At 45.0% G+C, this 14,714-nt stretch overlaps 1 protein-coding gene across 1 annotated transcript; it reads right to left on the bottom strand.

Moving 5' to 3' along the window:
- Window positions 1-2,150: 2,150 nt before the first annotated feature.
- LOC123183033 (uncharacterized oxidoreductase At4g09670) lies at window positions 2,151-5,437 on the bottom strand. The gene is made up of 2 exons (XM_044595759.1): window positions 4,863-5,437; window positions 2,151-2,978 (listed from the first exon to the last, which is right to left on the bottom strand). The coding sequence occupies exons 1-2, from the start codon at window positions 5,349-5,351 to the stop codon at window positions 2,358-2,360; spliced, it is 1,110 nt and encodes a 369-aa protein (XP_044451694.1). The 5' UTR covers window positions 5,352-5,437; the 3' UTR covers window positions 2,151-2,357.
- Between the last annotated feature and the right edge of the window lie 9,277 nt (window positions 5,438-14,714).

Raw genomic sequence — 14,714 nt, 5'->3', positions numbered from 1 at the left:
ACACGGAGTGACAAATCCCAGTCTCGATCCGTGCCAACCCAACAGACACTTTCGGAGATACCCGTAGTGCACCTTTATAGTCACCCAGTTACGTTGTGACGTTTGGCACACCCAAAGCACTCCTACGGTATCCGGGAGTTGCACGATCTCATGGTCTAAGGAAAAGATACTTGACATTGGAAAAGCTCCAGCAAACGAAACTACACGATCTTTTATGCTATGCTTGGGATTGGGTCTTGTCCATCACATCATTCTCCTAATGATGTGATCCCGTTATCAATGACATCCAATGTCCATAGTCAGGAAACCATGACTATCTGTTGATCAACGAGCTAGTCAACTAGAGGCTTACTAGGGACACGTTGTGATCTATGTATTCACACATGTATTACGATTTCCGGATAACACAATTATAGCATGAACAATAGACAATTATCATGAACAAAGAAATATAATAATAACCATTTATTATTGCCTCTAGGGCATATTTCCAACAATCAGGTGGGCACGCTCCAGGATCTTGACGTCCGGGGGGTGGTCGGGGATACTGCGTGCGCTACCTTCGCTCTTCTGTGTGCTGGCAGCTATGGAAGCACAGGAATGCCGTGGTCTTCCGTGGGGCGGTGCCCTCCCTCGCCCGTCTTCTCGCTTGCTGTAGGGAAGACTCGGCCCTGTGGCAAGGACGCCTGAAAGTAGCTGAACGGACGTGCGTCGACAGATGGCTGCAGGTGTTCTCGTACCCTGGGAGGTAGCCTGCGCCATGTTTGTGTGGACTGTGTAATCCCCCCCCCCCCCCCCCCCCCCCTCTCTCTCCCTCCCATGTAAAACTTCCTGTCTCCCCCCGGGGGTGTGAATCTAATAAAAAAGAAAATTCAGGTGGAGGGCTTTGCCCCTCCCCCGGTGACCTTCAAAAAAAAAATTGCATGTCATCATGTCTACGGTAGTACGCAATAATCATATACACTAGCTGAGTAAATATTTTTCATGGCTTTCAATGGAGATGGCATGTCCACCTCCAAGAGGACGGAGCAGGTATCCAGTGTTGCTTGCACATCACCTTGTTGCCAGTCAAGGACGACGAGCAGAGTACGAAGACCTGCCTTGATATGTAGACCACAGCAGTAAGTTGTATATAACAACACCATGTTAGGTTTAACTCATTAGGATTTACGTGATTGGATCTTAAGCCTATTCATTGGATCACCTAATTGCATGGATCAGAAAGATGGATTAGGATTTTACCACCAAAGGAAGCACAATGCGAAGTCCCATGCAGGCTTGGTGTAGACGGCCGCAACGGGTAGCAGCGCCCCTCCGGGCGCCACCGACACCTGCCCTAGAATAGGGGCAAAGCTTGGAGTTGATCTTTCAGTCGTGCAGCGCTCCCCCAGATCGGTTATGGTTTTAGGGATATGGGGAGCAGGAGTAAACCATATGTGAACTTGTCAGCTAATATATCTGTGCTGGCGACAGGGGACTAAAACTATTTGTTGGTTAGGGTGCCCCCGATCATGGCATGTTAGTTGGGGTAAGGGTAACATACGTTGGTCATGACCACTCCCTTTAATGACGGTTCATCGAAGAGAAGGTTCACCTTCATACAAGCAGCGGACGAACACGGTGGGACACGTGTGGTACCTCGACACGGGAGTAAACAACCACATGATCAACGACAAGGACCAATATTCTGAGTTAAATCTCTCGGTGGTTGGAGGCACAGTTCAGTATGTTAGTTGGGGTAAGGGTAACATACGTTGGTCATGACCACTCCCCTTAATGACGGTTCATCGAAGAGAAGGTTCACCTTCATACAAGCAGAGGACGAACACGGTGGGACACGTGTGGTACCTCGACACGGGAGTAAACAACCACATGATCAACGACAAGGACCAATATTCTGAGTTAAATCTCTCGGTGGTTGGAGGCACAGTTCAGTTCGGTGACGGGCGAACCATTGACATCACAAGGCGAGGCACTATCCTCTTTGAGCTGGAGTACTGCGGTCACAAGGTGCTCACGGATGTGTCCATTGTCAAATCAGAGAGGAACAATATACATGCAACATCAGAGAGGAACCTAAAATCCATTGTCAAATCCTGAGTTTAAGATGAACGGTAACATTTGTACTACGTGGACCACGCAAGCATCCATATTGCCAAAATATCACATAATAAATCCGTAAAAATATACCATTCAACTTGATAACTGCAATGTTGTCCTTAGTATGACAAATAATTCGAGTTATTCCAATAGGTAGTTCTGCACCGCGTAGAAGTAGTATGATTTGAGTAAACATACAACCTATACGCCATGGTCTGGAAGACATATCATCCGAATGACCAGCTACGTGTTGTATTTTAGCTCACAACATCGACAGACTCAAATCCCTTGTCAATCGAAGTCTTCACTGCATCCATCACAACCTGTGTCTTCCTGGTGATGGCCGGCCACTTCCCCTCAGGCTTGGCGCCGGCGTCTCTGATGCCCTGCACCAGCCTGCAGAACTCCTTGACCATCAGGGCCTCCTGCGGCAGGTCTGTCGTGACGACGTGCTTGCTCGGCTGCGGAACCCATCCGGTGTGGAGCTCGGCGAAGTTCGACCTGGACGCCACGCTGAACGGGCCGGATTTCTCCTCGTACGGGATGATGAAGTCGGTGACATGGAGCGTACCGTCCGTGCCGATGACGGTCAGGTCCATGGTGAGGTTGGCGAGGAACGAGCAGTGGAAGGTGGCCATCTTTCCGTCGGCCCAGTAGAGCGTCGCGCCACAGGCGATGAGCACGCCGGCTTGGTTCTTGACAGGCTCAGGGAGCGCGATCACGTTCTTCGGGAGCTCGTAGTCGACGGCCCACAGGATCGCGCGGATGCAGTACCACCCGGCATCGCCGAGCACGCCCAGGGCGTCGAGGTCTGGCTTGACCCTGATGTCATTCTGGAGGAAGTCTTCGTTTGCTCGGAAGCTGAACAGACTGTTTATCTGATGCAACAGAAGAAAAAACAATGGTTTATAGAAGTGCCCAAATTAAGCGAGCGCAAACAGTTGTGAAGTTAGAGTCATATCAAGAAAGGAAACATCACACTGCTACAGAGTGCAATCAGAGATTGTGGAACCATGCTTATACCGGGTCACTGTAATATTTGTATTAGCCAATCATGATAAGGACTTTCAAGGAATTCTAGAGGACAACGCAGGATGAACAAAATCTACAGCTCAATCAAGAGAGAAGTCCAAGAAACAAGAAACAAGACATCGTTGTCCCTTCAAGTAAACTAAGCAAGGATGCATAGATGTCATTAAATTATTGATAATGGCTTCACCAAATTTGTGTGAGGTACACAATGGCAGGTTCGTCTGAGGTGTTTTGGTAGTTCCAATTGCTAGTAACAAAATGTCACCCATCTTCACTGTGCTCAATAATTAGGCAACTGAGATATCGAAAGCTAGATGATGTGACGTGCTTAATACAGCTTTATTGATTATTCTATATATTTGATTCAACGAGAAAATAACATACGGATAGTTTGAGGGAAGGAAACAATCAAACAAAGCCTATATCTCAAGTAAGATGATGGTATCAAGTGCTAGAAACACAATATGATTCGCTGCACATTCATCGTTGTCAATTTGGCAACTACATAAAGGTAGCTGTCGAATATTGCTGAATAAAGTTTTCATCTCTTTTCTTTTCCATGTCTTTGGTTTCTGCAAACTGAAATTTGTGTTTTTTCCTCTGCTATGTGAACGTCCTAATTTCAAATTCTATCGTGACTTATGTTGTCAGTATAGGGTTGATCATTGTCAATAAACATTTGCTCCAGTAGTGAACTATCACTTGGCTACCGCATATTTATAGTTTTTAGTAAGAATTGTTGTAAGGAAGTGTAAGAACTAAGAACATTGTGTAGCCTAGACAAACGAGATTAGTACTTTGCAATGTAATTTTTCTCACCAAGTGATATTGCCTTACACACACATTTTGGGACTAAATCCTTTCTATCTTCCACCACTATGTCGGATAGAAATTCCGCATTCTTCAATAGGCAAAGTCACCTCACAAACCAATTTCAGTAGAAAGAGATTTCAAGCATACTAAAGTGTCATCTTGTGCTGCTTCAGTGATGGTTGGAAGAGGGTTTGATGGTGAGTTTGTGCTTGCTGCTGGAAGGGGATACGAAAATGTTCAAAATCACTCAACACCGGAAACACTTGCTTTCAGAGATGGGTAACAATTGCAGCTAGAGAAGGGTGGCAGCAGATATATTTTGAAACTGATTGCCAAGTGCTGATTAGTATGTGGAAGTCTCGGAAGAAACAGAGTTCAGAAATCATGGGCATTTTCAGTCAGATTGAAGAGCTCATTTTATCCTTCCAGGGGTTTGATCTGTCTTGCACCCCGAGGGAGGCAAACTTATGTGCTTAGCATCATGTTAATGGTTGCAATTCTAGTGTGTGGCATGTCACACCTCTGGCCTTCCTTTTAAGGTGTATTCAGAACGATCGTGTACTGCTGCATGATGAATAAAATGAGCTCTGTTTTGACTGTAAAACAAAAAGTAGTGTTCAAGCATACCACCTAGGTTTTTTGGCCACCAAGAGGCAATTAACTAGCCCTTGTTCGCTGGATAAAACGACAAACGGCAATTAGTTCAGAGTTCACTAGAGAATCTTTTGAAGCTTAAGCAGATGCACTAGAATACTAAGGCAACCTGACAAGATCCACAAATTATTGATAATGTATCTCCATCTAGGCCGGCTAGAACACAAATGCAATGGACCACATCAACAATCGAATAGTAGTATTTCTCTAGATAGTTAGCGAGCAAAATTATTTTAGCAACAAATTCAGTTTGAAAAACTCACAACTCTGACGTCGCCGACGTCGGCGGGGAGGAGCTCCCGCATCTTGGCGGTGCGGGGGTGGTGCATCCACATGGTGGAGTCCATGAACTGGACGCCGCCGGCCTCGCAGGCGGCGAGGATGGCGTCGAGGTCGGCGGCGCAGAGCGCGGTGGGCTTCTCGAGGAGCACGTGCTTGCCCCGGGCCGCGGCGGCGGTGGCCCACCGCACGTGGAGGCTGGTGGGGAGCGGCAGGTAGACGGCGTCGACGGCCGGGTCGTCGAGGAGCGCCTCGTAGGAGCCGTGCAGGCGCGCGGCCGCGGGGAGGCCGTTGTCGGCGGCGAAGAGGCGCGCCTTGGCCTCGGAGCGGCTGCCGACGGCGGCCACGGCGGCGGCGGGCGCGGCCAGCAGCATGGCCCGCGCGAGCTTGCGCGCGATGGAGGCGCAGCCCATGATGCCGAAGCGCACCGGGCGCGGCGGCTGCTCCTCCGGCACCGGCGCGGCGGACGACATGGCGGGCGGGTGCTGGCTGGTGGGGCGCTGGGTGGGCTTGTGTCCGGTGTGTGTGTGTGTGTGGCGTAGGAGCTAGCGCGACGAGTGACTCGTGGGCCTTTTCGACTAGCTAGCCGAGTGCTCACCACCAGTAGCAACGTGCGACCTGAATCCACACTTGCAGAGTACCGACAACATTTTTTATTTTTTTTATTATTGTTTAGATTGCTTACCACATGTGTCACATGGTATACCCGTAACCTTAAGACTTACAGTAGTTGATAGTAACCTAAAAAAAATAGTCGTGCAAATTATGCCTAACTTTGGCGACCTTTATTAAATTGAATAATATAATAGAGAAAGGCTAAAATCCAAACCACATGATTTTAGCTACATATCTGAATAACCGTTCGATCTCGCTCCCCCCGCCGGTGATCCTGCCTTCGACTTTTCTCCTCGCCCGAATCAACCGCACCCAGAATCACGACTGATCTTGTCCCGTGATTTAAAGACGGTTTTAGTTCTCATTAATGCAGGAAGATCTTTTTCCTGTGATTGAAGGACGGTTTCAATTCTCACTAAAGCGGAAAGATTTTTTTTCCCTATGATTTAAGAACAGTTTCCAATTCTCATTTAAGGAGACACATACACGCCTAATTTTTTTCCATTTAAGGACAGAGAGTACGTATGTTTTTCCGCGGTAAAAAGATGGTCAAGGGTGGGATCTGAACCCTCAACCTCTCCAATTAGGATTGAGTAAGATAGCCACTAGACTATCTAATCATTTGTGTGAGTTCACTAATTGAGATATAATTTATAGACATGTGAATCGTGCTGGAATATCTGAGCATTGTATACCATTGTATCGAAGAGAGGCTTGGTAGAAGAGATATATTGAGAGAACATGTGTAATGAGATCTTTACGGTAACTTCTGTGTTAGACCATGGTAACTTTCTACCCCGGGATAAAAGTTGTTGACAAAACATACCCTCGAGATAAAAGTTGTTGAAAAACATACACTCGGTAACTTCTATGTAAAAAGCATGGTAATATACGCACAACAGCGATGATAACTTACTTAGCCCAGTCGTGGTAACTTTTTGACCCGGGGTAAATTGTTGAACCCCCCCCCCCCTCCTAACTAATTTGTAAATAGTATGGCAATATACACACAACTGAGCTGATAACTTACTTAGTCCAAATATGGTAACTTTTTGACCTGGATGGGGGTATTGTTGAAAGATCGATGTTATGCGGACCATAACCTTTGCCCGATCTATGGATGACCCTATCGATCACACCATCCACGAATAGATAAAGTGCAACTACCGGCGTGGAGCTCCTCTTCGGCTCGATCAGTTTCATCACCGATGGCTCGGCGTGGCTCCAGGAAGCCCCGCTGGACGTTGAATCCATGCCTATGCGCGGCTCCGCGCACTTTCGCGTCGACGACTCTGGTGTTCTGCTCCATCAACCGTCTATCCGTACCAGGCATTGCGGCAGTCTTCAGTTTGTCGTCGTCGCAAGCGCTCTTCATCGTTGGACCCGGCATGCGGCAGTCTTCAGTTTGTCATCATCACAAGCGCTCTTCATCATTGGACCCGGCATGCGGCTTCACATCAAGCTTCAACCTAGCAGGTAGCTATGATGGAACCCAATGAGTCATTCCATGATTTATTTGCATCAATCCACGAGGATGAAGAAAGTTGTGGGAGCCTCTCACCCATTGTTGAGGTTCTCATGACCAACAGAGCTCCTGGTATGGGTGAACTGCCTGTCGCGCATGCTCATGATGGACGGAACAATCACGATGGGGGTGATGAGACAGTTGATGGTCGTGACGGCGGTGGTGATTCTCTGCATGTTTCATATTTCATGATCAAGATTTACCAAGTTTCAAGAACCCTAAAAGCAAAAATAAAAATAAAAAAATTGGCGATTCCTTGCACGTTTTTAGTTTCGGTTTGTGAAACTTGATTTTTTTTCACTAGTGCATATTAAATTTTGCTTGTTGAAACTTACCAAATTTTAAAAACGTGTCAAAACATATTGTTTTATTTCAAAGCCCTCGTCACAAGCAACACAAGACGTGGGATGAGTGGAGTTGTGAAAAGCTATGTGCATGGACCCTATCTATAGTATTTAAGGCCTAAAGGGCATGCAAACGATAAACCAGTTTCCGAATCACGGGGCAATCGGGCAGCCACAAATCCGCGTGCCCCGTTTCATGCGCGCTACAAATCCTCTCTCTCTCTCATCGACTGCCTATGTCCAAACCCCTCACCACCCCTTTCCACTCTCTTTCAACTACTATGCATCCACGATGGTGTGAAGTCAGCACGCCATGGAGAAGCATTGTCGACCTCGCTCCAAACTGGCAAACTATCTGAAACGCGGCCAGGATGAAGTTATTAATCGAAATCACTGCCTTTGTTTTTTGCTTCGATAAAGTTCCTTTGGGATACTGAAAAAGGTATTTTCCTTCTGCTCTCACGAAAGGTGAGCTAGGGCAAAGAACTCGGCCCCTCTAGGCTCCGTTGGCGAGCCCATGGATTCGTCTCCCCTTTGCTTGCCGCTCGGCGGTTGGTGGTGGGCAGGGGAATCTTATTGCCTCGGTTCAGGCTAGTAGTTTACGTCAGGGTTTTGTAGTCCTTCTGTGTTCTGACCCTCATTGACTTCTTCCATCGGGACAAATTCAGTGGAGCTCCGACATAGATTCATATTATCTCCTTAGTGCGGCAAGGCTAGGATATCTCACTGGGCATGACGATGAGATCTGGTGTCATTCACTTTAGATTTTTTTTCAAGGGTTCAATGGTGATGATTATGGCTCAAGGCATTGGTCCTTTAGGGTGTGTTTGGTTGAGGTCACCAGATAGAATGTAATGGGTCGATTCCGTTCCGGGAGCCCGTTCGAGTGTTTGATTTGTCCAAGGAAGAGGAACCCATCGGTTCCTCGGAACGGCATATTCCCCTTTATATGCCGAACCGAGTGATTCCTCCAAGCGGACCGCGCGGAACGGCTCGCTCGCGCGCCTCGCTCTGCTTGTCTCCGTCTCTCGTCTCTCCCTCACATCTGGCTGGCACCGGAAGGAGGCGAGCTGCGGCAAGCAGCAAAAGGCGGCGGCGGATCAATTCCAAGTCGTGCTCCTATCCTCACCGCCGGCAGGCAGCAACAGGCGCCGGCGTCCCCTCCCCTTCTCGTCGGATCCATCTAGGTCCAGCGACGGCGGCGGCCATCTCTGGTAGCCGGTCGTCTCTCTCCCGCTCACCTCCCCCCCGCCCCCACCAAGAGCAGCAAGGACCCGAGTGCTCGTGCACCGTCGGACCCTGCGCCATGGCGCTGCTGCTTTCTCTTGCGTGCGTCGTGCTCTTGGCCGGCCCTTGCTGCTCGTAGCCTGCACTTGCTGATGCTACTATTGTTGTGTGCCGTGCTGCTACTGCTGTTGCCTGCCGTGCTCCTACTGAATTTGATATTTTGTGCGCAGAATGCAGCCGACAGAAACATGATGAAATTTTGAGGCAAAGTGTTGCTGATGGCTGATTAGTACTACAAGATCGTTCGCTTTTTGTTTTTGTTCTGAGAAGATTGCAATCACGCACCACATTGCACGGCTGGTGTTTTTATTCGCGTGCAGATTGTGCTTGAGTTTCATGTTAAGTTGCAAAGGTTCGATGTCCGGGCGATACACTGATACTAGCTGCTTGGATCTAACACTTGTTTTGGGCGTATACCATCATTTAGAATTGAAAGAAATGTATTAATGATTTTTTTGCCACTATATATGTGTCTTGTTCGTGTTTGACACCAAAGTTCAATATATTGTAGATAATAACAACAACACAAGTGGAGGGATGAACAAATCCATTCCATTCCATCTCTGAAACCAAACACTGAAATGTAACCATTTCATTCCATCAAATTGCCCCTATCAAACATAAGGACGGAACCGACCCATTCTAGTGGAATGGAACCATGTCATTCCATTCCACTTCATTCCCAAACCAAACACACCCTTAGGGCACGTGCACGAAAACTTCCTAGCTGTCATGGGCAAAATCAGTCCGGCTCCCGTAGAGGAGGGGCGACAAACGACTCGTTTTGGCGGTTGTAGTAGCTGTCTGATGTTCAAAGAACCTCGATGTAATTCTTATTATTTTGGAGACGATTTATATTTCTGGTGAACTTCTATAATAGATTTGATACTTTTTGAAAAGAAAACTCCTTTGGTTTGCGAGATTGCAAAAGCAGGAAAACCAGAGTGAAAAAGAGGATTTAGTTAGCATGGCATAAGATCCCACATGAACCGTGTAAAGAGATCTTGTCTTGAAATGGAAGACTCCGAAACTTATTAAACGATTCCTAGGCGGTTATGATAATAACCACTCCCTCCGTCCCATAATATAAGAACGTTTTCGACATCACACTAGTGTCGAAAACATTCTTATATTATGGGACAGAGGGAGTACTATTTAAAAACCTAAAATCTAAAAAGTGCATACGCACTATTTTGATGAACCGAGCGGCCGGCTCCTGGCCACTCGCTTTGTAGTCCAGGTGTCACCTGGTCTGAATCGTATAGAATTGTTTTGGATTGTTGCGTTCTCACATAGTGGACCAAGGAATATAATTAGAAGGAAAGGTAGTCCGTGATGTCCATTCTCTCTCTCCGCATGTGACTGATTTAGCTACCTTTTACAACAATTCAAAAAGTCATAACTTTTTAACCGCGCATCGGAATTCAGATCCGTTTTTACCGTTGGAACCCTCACGACGAGATCTTCGAAACTAGATCCCGCATGGGTGTGTTTCGATGATTTTTTTATGCCAACTTTGATGTTATATGGTGCAACTTTAGTATTGCGTTGTGCAATTTTTGTACTACATGGTGCAACTTTTTTCAAACAAAATTTTGGAGCTGCATGATTCAACTTCCTATGTGGTTGCAACCTAGCAACCATGACAACCTGATTTGCAACTAGTCTACTGCTCTGGTCAACTACCTAGTAGTAGATGTGCAATCATGACAATTTTGATGTTTAGTTGCACACACATTGATGTTTAGTTGGCAGGACACTAGTTGCTCAGTTGGCTTGTAATTTAGTCTAGTTGCACACACATTGATGTTTAGTTGGCAGGACACTAGTTGCACACACATATGCTCAGTTGGCGCGGCAATATAGTCTAGTTGCACACACATTAGTGTTTAGTTGGCAGGACTATTTGGCACACATATATGCTCAGTTGGCGCGGCAATCTAGTCTAGTTGCACACACATTGATGTTTAGTTGGCAGGAAGACTAGTTCGTCGAAACATCTCCATGCAGATCTACTTTTGAAGAGCACGTCGCGAGGGTTTCAATGATGAAAACGAATCTGAATTTCGACATATGGTTTAGAAGATATGTCTTTTATAATTTTAAAAACCAAAAATAATGGACAAAGGGTGGACATGAGGAACATTAATACAGTGGCATGCAGGTATCCATCACGTGAGAAGAGACCACATATGATAGGGATTAGACGTGTTGCCTTTTTCTGGACCAGGCGACAGGCGCTTACCTTTTTTTAGTCGGCCGTTCGCGAGCACTAACGAGCCGCCGGCCGCCAGCTAGACGCGCCCATTTAAAAATAAGGTTTTTTCATTGCATGGTAAAAAAAACATGAGCTAAATTAGAAAGTTGTATAAAATGATTAACCATGAGCTAAATATACAAAATCTACACCAATTCAATTATGGACGCGTCTAGCGGGCGGCTGGCTGCCCGCTATCGCTCTTGGGCGGTCGGTTTTGTTGTCAAATAGTACGCGTAATCATCCTTATGGCTAAAAAGACACTGCTAATTAATCACCTTATATGTGGTCTGTTCTCACGTTGTGGGTGTCTGCATGCTGCTACATTAATGTTCCTCATGTTCGTCACTTGTGCATTAATTTTTGATTTTCAAAATTATAAAAGACATATATTCTAAACCGCGTGTCAAAATTCAGATCCGCTTTCACCGTTGAAACCCTGGCGACGTGCTCTTCAAAAGTAGATCCCGCATGTGGATGTTTCGACGAACTAGTCTTCCTGCCAACTAAACATCAATGTGTGTGCAACTAGACTAGATTGCTGCGCCAACTGAGCATAATGTGCTAAATAGCCCTGCCAACTAAACATCAATGTGTGTGCAACTAGACTACATTGCCGCGCCAACTGAGCATATGTGTGTGTGCAATTAGTGTCCTGCCAACTAAACATCAATGTGTGTGCAACTAGACTAGATTGCCGCGTCAACTGAGTATATGTGTGTGCCAAATAGTTCTGTCAACTAAACATCAATGTGTGTGCAACTAGACTACATTGCCACGTCAACTGAGCATATGTGTGTGCAACTAGTGTCCTGCCAACTAAACATCAATGTGTGTGTAACTAGAGTAAATTACAAGCCAACTGAGGATATGTGTGCAACTAGTCTTCCTGCCAACTAAACATCAATGTGTGTGTAATTAGACTTCATTACAAGCAACTAAACATCAATGTGTGTTCAACTAGACTATATTACAAGAGGAGGTTGCACATCGACTTTCGTTGAGGCAATAGACTAGTTGCACATCAAAGTTGTCGTGGTTGCTAGGTTGCAATCTCATACGAAGGTGCAGCTTCAAACATTAGTTTTGGAAAAAAGTTACACGATATAGTACTAAAGTTGTACAATACAGTCAGGGACGGAGCCAGGATTTCGGCATAGGGGGGGCGAGGTTTCACACTAAGTTCACGGGCAACTGCTATGTTGTGGTAGAAATTTTTAGGGCCTGGTCCAATGGAAACACCGTGTGCAATCATGCCCGATTTTATTTATTAATTCCATTCACATGACAAAAACAAATTCTAGAAACACATTACAAATTATTTTCTTAATGACAAAAACAAATTCACAACTCTAGAAACAGAAGACAATCTTACAAACTAATAATTAGCATTAATACAATGTGGTTGATAACACAATACGAAATCCCATTAATTTCCCTGTAATTGATGGGATCGACTCACTGATTCAACCTAATTCCAAAGCCAGAACATCAAAAAGCATGCAATTCTATGGAAGTAATCAAAGAATACTGGAACCGGGAGAAATATTACAGTTTGAAAAGGACAAAACAAGAACTGATCTAATCTAATGCTCGTACAGTATTAAACTAGAACCTTTCTTCCCGAAAATCCATTTCTGCACCCGAGCTCATCTGCACCCGCGTCGACGAAAAAAATTGAAATAAATACTAGAAAAATTCAAAAAAAATCAAATAAAATATGTGTGGTAGACAATTTGATGCGTGAGGCCCGCTCCAAATTTCAAGTCATTTGAACATATGAGCAGCTCTCAGCAAAAAAGACAAAATAGGGGTCTGTAAAAATGTTTATTGTTCATGTACTGTTTTGACCCGATTTGTCTTTTTTACTGAGAGCTGCTCATATGTTCAAATGACTTGAAATTTGAAGTGGGCCTCACGCATCAAATTGTCTACCACACAAATTTTATTTAGAATTTTTTGAATTTGTTTTAAATTGTTTACGAATTTTTTCTAACCGAGTGCAGATGAGCCTAGGCACCAAAACGCCCTACTCCTTTCTTCCTCGTTTTGTTACCGCTCATCTGTACAGGATCTGTGCTCACCAGCGGCCGTCCCCTTCCCTTCTTCGGTTCTCTTGACGGCGATGGGACGCAATCACGAAAAGATCGATATCAGGCAAGGCAAGGTACAGGCGTGACACTAGATTGCAGGAGGCAGTTTGGAAACCTAGCGATTATAGCGACCTGTGTGTACGTGGCTCATTTATCTCTACACAGATCGCTTTTTATTTTTGAGAGAACGACTGCTATTAGCCTGCTACTAACTGGCCCATTTATCTTCTATGATGGGCTGCTATGCTACTCGCTGTTTTGGGGTTTCTCGTTAACAAACGACACAGGGAAAGGGGGGGGGGGCGAAACAGCCCACAGTCAGTTGTCGAACAACAACTTATTAAGGGGCGACACGATCGTTGCCCTCGTCCTCCGTGAATCCGTCCCTGAATACAGTACTAAAGTTGCACAATATATCATTAAAGTTGGCATCAAAAATATTTCGTTAAAACATACCCATATGGGATCTAGTTTCAAAGATCTCGTCATGATGAACCCAACGGTGAAGACGGATCTAAATTCCGACACATGGTTTGAAAGATATGACTTTTTAAAAAGAGAAAAGTATGTTTTTGGTCCCTTAAGTTTCCATAAAGTATAGAATTGGTCCCTCAAGATTTTTTCGCATACATTTGGTCCCTCAAGTCTCAAAACCGGATAAGATCGGTCCTAAACCAGATTTTGAGCACGTTGACCGGTTTTGACCGCCACAAAACCGCCCGATGAACAGTAAATTTGAAAGAAAAAACTTCAAAAAAATCTGATATTGTTTGGGATCCAATATGCTTACATGCGCAAGGTGCGACCAACTTTTCATGCTCTTTCGACACTCTAGGAGGAGCTGGTGAAAAATAAAACAAAATTTTGCTCACAAAAACTTATTAAGGGGCGACACGATTGTTGCCCTCGTCCTCCCTGAATCCGTCCCTGAATACAGTACTAAAGTTGCACAATATATCATTAAAGTTGGCATCAAAAATATTTCGTTAAAACATACCCATATGGGATCTAGTTTCAAAGATCTCGTCATGATGAACCCAACGGTGAAGACGGATCTAAATTCCGACACATGGTTTGAAAGATATGACTTTTTAAAAAGAGAAAAGTATGTTTTTGGTCCCTTAAGTTTCCATAAAGTATAGAATTGGTCCCTCAAGATTTTTTCGCATACATTTGGTCCCTCAAGTCTCAAAACCGGATAAGTTCGGTCCTAAACCAGATTTTGAGCACGTTGACCGGTTTTGACCGCCACAAAACCGCCCGATGAACAGTAAATTTGAAAGAAAAAACTTCCAAAAAATCTGATATTGTTTGGGATCCAATATGCTTACATGCGCAAGGTGCGACCAACTTTTCATGCTCTTTCGACACTCTAGGAGGAGCTGGTGAAAAATAAAACAAAATTTTGCTCACAAAAACTTATTACGGGGCGACACGATTGTTGCCCTCGTCCTCCTGAATCCGTCCCTGAATACAGTACTAAAGTTGCACAATATATCATTAAAGTTGGCATCAAAAATATTTCGTTGAAACATACCCATATGGGATCTAGTTTCAAAGATCTCGTCATGATGAACCCAACGGTGAAGACGGATCTAAATTCCGACACATGGTTTGAAATATATGACTTTTTAAAAAGAGAAAAGTATGTTTTTGGTCCCTCAAGTTTTCATAAAGTATAGAATTGGTCCCTCAAGATTTTTTCGCATACATTT

This window comes from Triticum aestivum, chromosome 1D (genome assembly GCF_018294505.1).
Source record: "Triticum aestivum cultivar Chinese Spring chromosome 1D, IWGSC CS RefSeq v2.1, whole genome shotgun sequence".
Taxonomy (NCBI): Eukaryota; Viridiplantae; Streptophyta; class Magnoliopsida; order Poales; family Poaceae; genus Triticum; species Triticum aestivum.
This window is presented reverse-complemented; position numbering and strand designations above follow the sequence as displayed.

Bases quoted from the DNA above. Each gene is read 5' to 3' on its own strand.
- LOC123183033 (XM_044595759.1), bottom strand. From the start codon at position 5,351: ATGTCGTCCGCCGCGCCGGTGCCGGAGGAGCAGCCGCCGCGCCCGGTG. The intron at 2,979-4,862 runs GTGAGTTTTTCA...CTGTTGCATCAG, and splicing joins ACGTCGGCGACGTCAGAGTT to ATAAACAGTCTGTTCAGCTT.